This window comes from Etheostoma spectabile, chromosome 18 (genome assembly GCF_008692095.1).
Source record: "Etheostoma spectabile isolate EspeVRDwgs_2016 chromosome 18, UIUC_Espe_1.0, whole genome shotgun sequence".
Classification (NCBI taxonomy): Eukaryota; Metazoa; Chordata; class Actinopteri; order Perciformes; family Percidae; genus Etheostoma; species Etheostoma spectabile.
The window spans coordinates 2653620-2666985 of record NC_045750.1 but is presented as its reverse complement, the minus strand read 5'-3'; the positions used below and the strand labels follow the sequence as shown (position 1 = coordinate 2666985).

At 40.0% G+C, this 13366-nt stretch overlaps 1 protein-coding gene across 1 annotated transcript in view; it reads left to right on the top strand.

The window, feature by feature from the left end:
* Window positions 1-6981, top strand: part of smpdl3a (sphingomyelin phosphodiesterase acid like 3A) — an 11486-nt gene extending 4505 nt beyond the window's left edge. The window contains exons 3-8 of the mRNA XM_032542755.1: window positions 25-169; window positions 1128-1224; window positions 1870-2033; window positions 2830-3010; window positions 3599-3723; window positions 4678-6981. Of these exons, the coding sequence (XP_032398646.1) occupies window positions 25-169; window positions 1128-1224; window positions 1870-2033; window positions 2830-3010; window positions 3599-3723; window positions 4678-4983 (1018 nt within the window). The 3' untranslated portion in view covers window positions 4984-6981. The remainder of the gene's footprint in view (window positions 1-24; window positions 170-1127; window positions 1225-1869; window positions 2034-2829; window positions 3011-3598; window positions 3724-4677) is intronic.
* Window positions 6982-13366: the final 6385 nt, after the last annotated feature.

The following is a 13366-nucleotide window of genomic DNA, read 5'->3' as shown; positions in this document are numbered from 1 at the left end:
CCCCCCCCCCTTTCCCTCCACCAGTGACAGTCCACCTCACGTCCCCGCGGGCGAGCTCTCCACAGACACCGTGATCCAGGTGATCAGTAATATGACCCAGACCATCAGGCAGCACTTCCCCAACCTGACGGTCTATCCTGCTCTGGGTAACCATGACTACTGGCCACAGGTAACTGGAGTTCCCAGGACTAATGGTTGTAGGACGTAGCACGTCAGAGTTGAACTGAAAGTGTAACCTTGTCATCCCTTCTCACTCCGAACCACCTGTGCATGAGACCAGCTGTCACCAACAAAACATCTCTTTCACTAAAACCCTAATACCTGCATAGCTTGTTTGATTATTGAAATGATTGTCTTATATGTTATATGTCTCAGTGCTTAGCATACGTGAATACACCCAGGGTTTTATTCCAGTCAGCCTAATAACTGGTTAACCCTCATGTTGTCCTCCGGTCAAATTTACCCGTTTTCCTATATTCCTTTTTTTTTTTACTACTACAAAATAACGCTTTTTGGCAAGTACAAATCTCTACTTTTATTAATTTTGGGGGTGTCTTCAATTCAATTTTATAGCATTTGAAAAACAACTTGAAGTGTTTTTGAAATAGTATTGAGTAAAAGTTGACATATTCCAGTCTGTGATTATCTATCAACATCCATTCCTTTAATTTTAGTCTAAATAATTCCTAATTTCTGCTTTTCTAACTCAAATATTAGGTATAATTTCCTATAAATTAGGTTTATTGACCATAAATTCCAAAAATAAAACTAAAGTTAATAAGTTAGTGTTACGTAGTGTCAAAAACATCAAAAGAAGTGACAAACATTGAAAAAAATTGTCAAAAGTGTTGAGAAAGGGGACAAAAACGTAATAAAAAGTTAAAAGCATCAACAAAAGTGTTGATTTCCAATTTTGAAGGGAAGACAACCCGAGGGTTAACTTGGTCCATTTTTACTGTATTGACGTCAGAGAAGTCTCTCGTTAGCATCTTGTTAGCATCTTGTTAGCATCTTTTATGCTTATTGTCAATGGGAAAGACTTCGACTTCTCTTTATTAATCCTTTTGGGATGACTCCCGCGAGGAAATTGAAGACGCCGTGCTGTGTGTGTTGCGTTGTTGTTTCAGGACCAGATGCCGAGCTCCACCAACGCCGTCTACCAAGCTGCTGCCCGGCTGTGGAAGCCCTGGCTGCAGCCGCAGGCTCTCCTCACGCTCTCACAAGGTAACCTGGTCGTGGTCAGCCTCCGCCAACCTGCTTCTGGAGCATGATGGCATTTCAAGCCTGCAGAACATGTTCATTGGGTTTTCATATTTCTTTTAACCCTTGTGTTGTCTTCCCGTTAAACATGAACTTGTCCTTCCAGGTCAAAATGATTTTTTTCCAAAGTTTTTGTAATTTTTTTCTGATTTATTTGTTACTTTTTTTCCAGCTTTTGGCGCTTTTTTTTAAAACCTGAGCTGGTTTAATAACAGGTTTTACACTTATTCTTGGAATTCATGGTCAACAAACCTCATTTGTATCAAATTATACATATGTTTTTAGTTAAAAAGGCAGAAATTATGAATTATTTTCATTACTAGTTAAGATCAGAAGATGTTGAGTGGATCTCAGATGGGTAGATGTCAGAGTTTAGTCCGGATACTGTTTGGAAACCATAAAAAAAGAAAGAATTCAAATTCTATAAGAACAAACAAATTCCATCCATGTTATTTTTGGGCAATTTGATTGAAAGAAATCTAATATTTCAGATATAAAACACTTTAAAACGGGTCAAGTTGACCCGAGGACAACACAAGAGTTAATTTTCTTTTAACCCATTGCAATGCTCTATTTAAGTATTCAGTGGTCTTGGTCCGGGTCCTGCAGGTGGTTTCTACTCCCAGCTGGTGAAGCCTGGTCTGCGGGTGCTTAGTCTCAACACCATCCTCTACTACGGCCCCAACCAAGTCACCAGGAACACGACGGACCCTGCTGGACAGTTTGAGTGGCTGCAGAAGACGCTGGAGAAAGCTGCTCAGAGTCTCGAGAAGGTCTTTTTTTTTTTCTTCTTTTTTTTTCTTGATGGAATTGCACAATACAGGTTACATATTTCAAACAATACCTTTCCCTTCAGTTTTTTTTTTCTTCTTTTTTGTTGTTGAATTTTTGTCACTTTTTTTATGTTTTCAACACTACGTAACACTAACTTATTAACTTTAGTTTTACAGTTATTTTTGGAATTTATGATTAATAAACCTCATTGTTAGGATATTATACTTAACAATATAACATAGGACTGGGCGATATGGAGAAAATCAAAAATCACGATATTTTTGACCAAATATCTCGATATCAATACCGCAACGATATTGCAGTGTTGACCTATTGGTGCTTTCACAAAATATTCACACAACGAGATTTTTGATGAATAATCATCAGTAATGTGGATATAATGACTAAGTGGCAAATTAAAGAATATATCAATATAATCGATATATTGCCCAGCTCTAATATGACAAGTTTCCTGGTCTTACAGGCTGCATTAAAGAAAAGTAAAGAGTAATTTCCTGAACTTTCCAGATCGTTCTTGCAGTTCTTTAATTTGCCTTTACCCACATAGTCATTATATCCACATTACCGGTGATTATTTATCACAAATCTCATTGTGTAAATATTTTGTGAAAGCACCAGTTGTCAACCCTACGATATCATTGCGGTATTATTAGAAAAATACGGCGACATGTGTTTTTCTCCATATTGCTGAGCCCTATTCGCCAGCGATCCTGACACGTTGAGTTCAGATTGCACTGAGCTGGGACTTTGGATGTGTCTCTGTCCCCCCTCCAGGTTTACATCATAGCTCATGTGCCCGTGGGGTACCTGCCCTTCGCCAGAGCCACCACTGCTGTGAGAGAGAGCCACAACGAGCGGCTGGTCGCCATCTTCAGGCAGTTCAGTCACGTGATCGCGGGGCACTTCTACGGCCACACCCACCGGGACAGCATCATGGTGCTGCTCGACCAACACGGTAAAACCCATTTCCTGTTGAGAAACTTAACTTTGATCTTGTGCGCTTGACTCACCAACACAAATTAAACGCAACGCTTCCAAAAGTACAGTGGCTTGAGAAAGTTGACACACCCATGATGAAGTTGATTTAAAAAGAGGAATAAAAACACATCTTTTGGAAATTGATCTTAATGCCTTAATTAAAAAAAATTAGGAAAATCCAACCTTTTAAGGACGCCAATTTTCTTTGAGAATGAATAATGTATCGTAAATAAATAAATGTTCTTCCTTAAAATACAGGGGGCATAAATATACACCCCCTTATGTTAAATTCCCATAGAAGCAGGCAGATACTTATTTTTTAATGCCAGTTATTACATGGATCAATACATTATTCAACAGCGGGATGGGAACGGACGTGAGCGTCGGGTACGACTACAGCTTCTAGAAACTAAAGCACCCGTCAGTCTGCGAGGAATGAATAAGATCCCAGACAGATCTTCTGTCAGAAAGGGATCCCAGACGCGAACACGCCAACAACCTGAGTGCATTCAGGACTCTGTGCATCCGAATGATTTGGTATTTGTGTTCTTTTATTATTCTGTAGGTAAACCAGTGAATTCTCTTTTCGTGTCCCCGGCGGTCACACCAATCAAAAGCGTTTTGGAGCCCTACTCTAACAACCCGGCTTTCCGCATGTACTTGTACAACACCAAGGACTACGCGCTGTTGGTAAGGAGCTCTGCTGCTGCACAACCAGCCCACTTTAACATGGAAACATATTGTATTGGAACTAAGGGGCCAAAGTAGGCCAATATATAATAAAAACAGCCCCAAAAGTACACAACAATATGTGGACGCTGTCACGGCCATATTAGGAATTTTAAAAGTTCCATTAACCCTCCTGTTGTCCTCGGGGTCAATTGACCGGTTTACAAACAAAATTATATATCAGAAATATGACGAAAGAACATTGAAAAAAGTGAAAAATGTTGGAAAAAACTTCAGAAACGCAGGAAAAATTCAACAAAAACATTTTTTTTAAACGCTGAAAAAAGTGACCAAACAAAATCGGAAAAATCACCGAAGGTGACAAAAACATGTTTAAAAAAAAGTGACAAAAAAATTGTAAAATTTGAGAAATAATTTGTTTAAACAACACATAATAAAAGTGACAAAACAAAATTGGAAAAGAAATCTACAAAAACATTGAGAAAAGTGTAAAAAAAAAAGAAAAAACGTCAAAATGTTGAAATTTCGACCCAGAAAAACACAAATTTTGAGGTCGACGGGAAGACAACACGAGGGTTAAAAACAGACAGTAGATCATTAACTCCTCTCTCAAATGGCAAATCTCACATAAAGTATATTAGAAAAATGTCTAGTGAGATCCCTCGTTTTTATTTCCCAATGAAACAATGAAATAAAAAAATTAAAAGTTTGAAAAGATACAGAAGACAGATGATTGAGTTTGAAAGCATTCTGATAAAATCCGATGCCAGACTCCAAATGTGCAGCACTTTGAATACATTCAACTTCTATCAAAGACCAAAGAAAAGAAGTCCCCCTCGGTGATTAATCACGGTGTCGATCAGCACACAAAAACGGTTTCTGGCATTCAAAAAAGACTCAAAGACTTTCTCTCTCCCCCTCCCCCCCTGGCGGGGCCTTTCTCCATCTCTGAAGGATATCTGGCAGTACTATTTGAATCTGACGGAAGCCAACGAGAAACAAAGCTCTGACTGGAGGCTTGAATACATCATGACCGAGGCTTTTGGACTGGCCGACCTGGGGCCACGGAGCCTGCTCCAGCTGGGCCTGAGCTTCAGGCTGCCGCAGACCAGAGCCTTCGACGTGTACTTCAGCCACTTCATGGTGAGCTACAACCGCAGCATCACCTGCGCAGGAGACTGTAAGCTCAGCCAGGTGTGTGCGGTGCTCCACCTGGACCGGCTGTCCTACTCCAAGTGTGTCTCGGAGGCAGAGTGGTAGCAAGGGGGGGCCGGAACATGATGGCCGTTTCTCAGGAGTCACATTTAGGTCCTGGTTTTTCTAAATATTTTCTTGTTTGACTCTGCTTGAGTTCTAAGAAAGGGGAATTACATTCACTGATTCCGCTGCGCCCAAATATGAATCTACCTACTTTTATGATTTTAACTTCAATTTACAAATTGCTTTCAGTTCTCCACATGCAGTCTAGATTACACATTAGAGCCCGGCCGATAAAGGATATAAAGGATAAGGCAGATACCGATACAAATACTTGGGTTTTTAAAAATCCGATATTCCGACATATCGGCCAATTTTTATTTATTTTTGTTAAATCCAGAAACGTAACAAAACAAACAGATTTCCCCTAACATTAGAAATTTGTAGTTATTTATGAGTTCTCACTAAAATAATATGACAATTTCTTTTGTCACAACAGAACATCCTAATATATCAAACTTCTGATAAATAAAATGTATAAAAATACAAACTTAAGATATGAAACTTAAAGTCCTTTGAACAAAAACACATTAACAAAAAAAAGAAACACAACATGATTGATCGTCCTTTTTTTTTAAATATTCATTTATTATATCGTTTATTTGTCATTATAAATGAAAAAAAATGATCAGCCATTATAAATGCCGATGCCAATATCCGATATATACCGATAATATCGGCCTGCCAATATATTGGTCGGGCTCTAATACAAATTGCACAATTTCCCAGTGAATCAGTCATTTCTAGAGATGGTCCGGGACTATTTTTGTGCCGTCTGATTCCAAAGCCTGAACTTGTGTATCGGCCGACTCTGAGCTCTGATCCGATACCAGTGTGTCGTGTGTATACATATATATATATATATATATATATATATATATATATATATATATATATATATATATATATATATATATATATACCAGCTGTATAAGAAAATACAGAATATCGCGATATCTGATATTCTGCTAATGTCGACTTTATTAAGGAAACCCCTGAGACGTGATGGCTTTCAGCTGGATACTCTTCCTCAGCGGGCTTCATAAACCAGGTTAAGGTGCAGTAGTTGATTTGAGTTGAGTCCATTACTCCTTGTTTTCCCAGCACCAACGGTTTCAACCTGGTTTCTGGAAGGATCCTAATGCTGCCAAATGTCGACCATCACTTGAGCGGATGCTAGGATTGGGCATCGAGAACCGGTTGCACCTTGGACTCGTTTTAAAATTACGAGTCCAGTTCGATCGTTCCTTTATCGGAATCGTTTTTTTTCCAAATTTAGCGACCGATTTTGGCGGCTGCCGTACTTCCAGGCGCTTGTTGAGATGCAGCTACGGAGCACGGTGTGCGGCGCTCTTAGGTGTGGCTTTATTTTTTGTCTAAACTGTAAATCGCCATTAAGAAAAAAATAGATACATTTTTCCTCTTATCTGTGAAATAACCATATGACCCATGTAAACTCCACCGTCAAAGAATCTGAATAAATAAGAGGGGAAATCTAAAGGAAGAATCAGAATTATAAACTATCTAAATGAGGCCCGACCCTGGCGGATGGTGTTGATTAATCAGAAGTACTGAACTGTATTTCACAGTATTTAATCACAGTAAAATGACGGTGGGAGCGTTTTAATCTTCCGTGATATAACATATTTCAATATGTGCTGCGGGTTAAATTACGAGATAGATTTCGATCAGATTAGATTAAAAAAAAAGGTTATGTTTAATGAAGAATTAACCCCCCCGGAGCAGGTAACATACTTTTTACAGCAGTCAACTCAATAAAGTGCAACTCCACAGACAGTCAGTGAGTACTGAGTAACAGGGAGAAGAAGAAAAAGGTTTTCTTTAGTGCAGAAGTATTCATCCTGACAACGGCCAGTTTTTCTCTCCCTAAAGAATGAATACACGGAAAACATCATGTCACATATCACAGTCCGAGTATGGATTTTAATTTTGAGGCTTATTTTTATACTAGATAAAAGATCTTTATTCAAAGAATGTGTCCAAAGTGCAGGGCTGTAAGAGTTGCTAACATGAAAGTCCCGGTGATTGTGCAGCTAGCTGGTCTCTCTGCAGGGAGGGGGGGTGGGGGGGGGGGGGGGGCACAGAACGAGACTTACCCCATCTGACCCTCACTCTTCTATTCCCCCCTCCCACCGTCACCCCCTGGTCTTATTCTTCTCCTCTTCAACCTTCCAGTAACTCCACATGTTTCTCAGCCACCACTCCAGCATCCCCCCTCCCCCCCCCCCCCCCCCCCCCCGCACTCCACCCTCCTAACTCTTTTGTCACTGTGCCTCCCTTCCCAAATGTTTCTCTTTTTGTGTAAAAATCCATCCACCCGAATCTCCAAAAGTTGCACCAGAAATAGACTTTCCATATTTTGTTCCGATTTACGTTTTGGAAAACAAAGTCTCGTCCCAAAGGCGGCAGGGAGCCACCGAGGTGTTGCGGTATAAATGCGAGATGATTGGCCGGACAAGCAGGAAAAACCCATTTCCAAAGAATATAGTGTATTTGCATGTGTCTTCACTGCATTTGTTGTGAATTACTGGATCATTTTATTTCTTTAGACCCCTCAGAAGTTAATGCAACAGGCCAAACTTAGAGGAAAGAACGTTTGAACCTTTTGTGTTGTTGTTTTGTTTGAATTTAAAAAAAAAGATGAAATTATGAATTATTTTATTGATAGTTAAGATCAGAGGATGTTGAGTGAGTCACAGACTGGATCTGTTTTTAAAACCGTTTAATTTTTTTTCTTTTTCAAATGCTATAAAATTGAATAAAACATTTAAAATTCAATGAATGTAATCATTAATATTACCTACACCTTCCATACTACCTACATGGATGGAGCCACGTTATTTCTGGGCAATTTGGTTGAAAGAAGCTCATATTTCTGATATAAAAAACCTTCTGATATAAAAAACTGTCAACACCAGGGTTAAGGGGTTACAATCCAACAAGGCCGGGAGCCTACTGGGGAAAAGCTATGCTAAATAATAATACCTCATTTAATTTGGAATTTACACAACATGTGATGTCAGAATAATCTGGATTCCCAAAAATGCAATGGTGCTTTATATATACTTTGTATGTTTTAATACGTACAGTATGTCACATAATTGTTGAATTGAAAACTTCACATGGGGGAAAAGAGACTGTGTGTGTGTGTGTGTGTGTGTGTGTGTGTGTGTGTGTGTGTGTGTGTGTGTGTGTGTGTGTGTGTGTGTGTGTGTGTGTGTGTGTGTGTGTGTGTGTGTGTGTGTGTGTGTGTGTGTGTGTGTGTGTGTGTGTGTGTGTGTGTGTATCTTTCCCCTCATGTGCCCCCTCTGCCATTATTATTCCCGACTAAGCCTGGCCGCCCTCCTCTCGGTGCCTGTCAGGACGTCACCGTGGAGACAGAGTCGGTGGTGAGCATGGCGATGGACTGGACTCCGTCGCCACGGTAACTGCAGTAAAGCTCTGAATCCTTCTCTGAGGTCACTGTTAGCGAAAACAATATATAAAGAAAACAAGTTCATTTCAAGCTTTTCACCCAAACTCCATTCAGGTTGCATCCCGTCACCGCGGTGATGGAAGGACCATGCGATATGTGACAGGGAGTGGTGGAAAGTAACTAAGTACATTTACTCAAGTACTGTATTTACAATGATCTGGTACTTATATTTAAGCATCCATCCATTTTCTATACTTCACTACGTTTCAGAGGCAAATAGTGTACTTTTAATTTCACTGCATTTATTTGGTAATCTTCAGTTATGGTTACTTTATTAGAGATTTAGACTAATTTGAATCACGTTTGATGGCCAAGGAAGTGTGAACGCATTCAAGTAATGTGAGCTGAGCAATGTAGACATAAACATTTGACTACTATGCACAGACATACTTTAAGTGTGTGTATAAAAAAAATGTGCAAACATACACACATGAAAGCAAACAGCCCTATGAGGAAAATAATGCAAAATGTAATGAGCAAATCAATTCTGATGAGTATGAGGTACGACTAGTGATCCTTGGGGGGAATTTGAAAGCTCCCCAGTTGAATGCAGGACTTTTACTCAAAACAGAGTATTCCTAGAGTGTGTAGTGCTACTATTACCATTAGTAAAAGATCTGATACTTCTTCCACCACTGCAAAATAAATAGTCACATAAAAAAATCTGCCCTCCTTGGAGTTTTATGTTTTATTGAAGCAGGTGGGCTGGGCTGGGCGGACGCTGCGACTCATCACTCCCTAACTATGAGCTTTATCAAAGAGGGGGGTTTCAATGTGGTGACGGTGTCTGAACCCAGACCGGGAGCCGGTTCCACAGGAGAGGACCCTGATAGCTGAAGGCTCTGGCTCCTAATCCACTTTTAGAGACTCTAGGAACCACAAGTAACTCGGACTTCTGGGAACCTAGTGCTCTAGAGGGACAATAAGGCTCTAAGCCACATCTTAACAGCCACATTAAGACAATAACAAAGTCAGCCTACTATTATCACTAAGAATATATCAAGGTTAAAGGACTTGTGTCAACAGGACTTGGAAAACTGGGCCATGCTTTCATCTTCAGTAGACTTGACTACTGTAACGGGTCTTTACAGGTCTCTCTAAAAAATCAATCAGACAGCTGCAGCTGATTCAGAACGCTGCTGCTCGAGTCCTCACTAAGACCAAGAGACTGGATCACATCACTCCAGTCCTCACTAAGACCAAGAGAACTGGATCAATCACTCCAGTTCTGAAGTCTTTACACTGGCTTCCTAACCTCAGAATTGATTTCAAAGTACTCTTGCTAGTTTATAATCCCTTAACGGTTTAGGACCAAAATACATTCGTCTGACTACTACACTATGACCCCCCCAGACCTCTCAGGTCATCTGGGACAGGTCTACTTTCTGTCCCAGAGTCAGAACTAAACAGGGTGAAGCGCTTTCAGTTTCTATACTCCTCATATCTGGAATAAACTCCCAGAAACCTGCAGATCCGCTGCTACTTCTCAGTTTTAAATCAAGGCTGAAGACTTTTCTTTTTGATGGTGCCTTTCTTTAAATGACTGCTAATTTCTTTAATTTCTTGCTGCACTGTAACTTTTATTCTTGTTTATGTGTCTATTTTTTAACTGTCTATTCATGTGTTTTACCGTTTTTTAATGTTTATGATTTTAACTGTTTGTACTGTGTTTATCTGTTTAACTGATTTGTGTAAAGCATTTGAATTGCCCTGTTGCTGAAATGTGCTCTACAGATAAAGCTGCCTTGCCTAAGAGCTCTTCAAGATAAGATGGTGCTTGACCATTTAGAGCTTTGTAGGTCAGGAGAGGATTTTACAGGAAGCCCATGCAGTGAAGCCAATATACAGTTTTTTTCAGAACACGCGCTGCAACATTCTGGATCAGAGGAGAGTCTAAGGACTATTTGAGCATCCTGATAATACAGAACTACAGTAGTCAACCTGGAAGTAACAAATGCAGGACTAGTATTAGCAGCAAGGACAACCATTTCCCACTGGCAAAAGTGAAGTATAAATGGCTTTAAAGTGCCCATATTGGTGGCTGTGTCTGTACCAGAATAGTAATAATGTAATAATTTACATGGTTTCATTTTCAAAAAACATATTGTTGTACTGCACCTTGCTGCAGATCCTGTTTCCACCCTGTATGTTTGGGTCTCTGTTTAGCTCAGAGTGAGACATCCCACTTCTATACTATCTTGTTGAGAGCGCACATGCTCAGTAGCTCGGTAAGATCCATCAGCCAGATAACTCTTTCTCCAGCTTTGGTCAGTCCAAGGCAGGGTAGTGGGAGACTTTTCTAGACCAGGGACACTTGTGGAATACCTGCACAAGGGACAGGAGTAGAACCGGGACAGGAGTAGTTTTTTGGAGATTCTGGTCAACTAGTGGGTGTTGTAGCATGGGTGTTTCCCAATGTCAAGAAGGATCCTCAAAAGCAGAATTTGGAGGATGCCAGTCATCAACGTCATAACGCCCGCCGAAGGACCGTTCCAATGTCAAGAATCCTCCGAATTCCTCCAAGGACTCAGTCCTTCATTCATAAAAATTTCCCATAGACAGAGAAGGATGCATATATGTGTATCCTTCGCGGTCCCAAATCACCCACATCCTATGCGCGGGCCTTTGCCGCTCGTTAAAAATAATAATAGCGGACCTCAGGGGAGTTCGAGCGGCATGGCTGACGGGAAGTTATAATTTAAATCTTTAGTGTGTGGTACATTTGTTATCACCGTTAATGTTTACATTAATTAAAGCTTAACGCTTTAATGCTTGTACAATTCCTATAATAATTGTAGATACACCCCGAGCTAACGTTAGCTAACTGAACTATATTATATATAAATTCTGCTGTTAGCTAGCTAGGTTGCTGTCTTTGTAAAGTTTAAGCACGGGGGCATATTCATCTCTCTTATATGCCGTTACCGTATATGCGTAACGTTAGCAGGAGTAGAAAGTTTGTGTGTTATCACTGGTTGTATCTGTAGACGGGAGGTAACACTGCACCATGTTAACTCACTAACAACGTTTAACGAAGGCACAAATGTAGAGCACTCCGTGTAACGGTATGTTATAGCATTTAACGTAAACATCTTTATGTTGTGTTAACTGTCTTTTAACAGGGACTAACGGAGGCGTCACCAAGGACGCAAAGCCACGACCAGCAGGGAGACAGGGCCAAAGAAGATGTTGAATACATTATTTGCTATATTAAAGATTGTCTTTCTAACAATAAATGTTTAAATAACGGTTTGTCCGTGTCATTAAGTTCTTGGGCGTGTTTTATAATAAATATATTGTTACTGTTATTTCCGTTAAATTTTGACGTGGAATTGTTCTGATGCTGTTGTAAAACTCGTAAGGTGTACATGTTCAAACATTACTTATACTGTACACACAAGTATATTCAACATGAAGGGCGATCAGACAGCTGCCGATGATGGTGTTGCTTGCAGATGCAGACAGGAGGTTTTAGGTTAGTCAACCTGTCTGTTAGTTGCATCACAAGTATATTATACAGGTAAAGTCCACTGTGTAGTTTCTCATCCTGACGTAACAACCCTTGACCATTACACACACCTACCTTTACTGTGTGGCGGATTTTATCAATGGTATGACTTTCATGTTTGACACGTGTCAACAGTTATTATATCTTTCTCACTTACAGTTACTGCATGTCATACCTGCCTGTGGTAGCTCATTAGCTGGTTAACTTGTGTGATGTGATCATATTTTTCTTTCTTGACCTGTAAAATAAGCTAATCTTACATGTATGCAGTAAACTGCAAGCTAATTTTAACAGCTACTTTTCTTTTTTAAACATGATACAGATAGCATCTGAATATAATTGTGATATAGTAAATAATTTAAGTTTCCTCTGTCCAGGTCACAATTTGATGGGAAAATAGACCTTGAAAAACTAATATTATATACACAAGCCCAAGAACTTAATGACAGGACAAACCAGTATTAAAGCATTTTTGTTAGAAAGCAATTTAATATAGCACATAATGTATTCAACATCTCTCTTTGGCCTCTGTCTCCCTGCTGGTCGTGGCTTTGCCGTCCTTGGTGACCGCCTCGTTGTCCCTTTAAAGACAGTTAACCAAAATAAGATGTTTAACTACGTATGATGCTATAACATACCGTATTACACGGGAGTGCTCATACATGTCAGCCTTCGTTGAACGGGGCTAGTGAAGTTAACATGGTGCAGTGATAATTCCGTCTACAGAGACACAACCAGTGTAAAACACCAACTTTCTAAATCCTGCATTGCTAACGTTACGCATTACGATAACGGCTATAGAGAGTGAACTTGCCACATAAACTTTACAAAGAGGCAACCTAGCTATAACAGCCGAATGTTAACTGACAGGTTAGTTCGTCAGTTCGGGTGTATCTACCTAATTATTATAGCAATTTGTACAAGCTTTAAAGCGTTAAGTTGACATTAATGTAAAACATTAACGGTGATACACAATGTACGGCACCACATAAGATACTACATTTAATTATAACTTCACCGTCAGCGATGCCGGTCGAACTCCGCTTATATCAGCTGTTTTTTTTTTAAACGAGCCCTCAAAGGCTCGCGCATAGGATTGTGGGTGATTTGGGACCGCGAAGGATAACTATGCCTCCTCTCCGTCATGGGAAATTTTCTGAATGAAGGACTCCGTCCTCGGAGGAATTCGGAGGATGCTCGAAATTGGAACGGTCCTTCGACGGACGTTGATGACGTAGCGTCCTCCTCATGGCTTTGGAGGATTCTTCCGTGACATTAAGAAATGGCTGCTGATTCATTTTCTACATCCCAACAGCATAATTTAACAGCACAGTTAACACTTCCACAACCATTTCATCCAGTGTTTTGAAATGCAGCAAAAA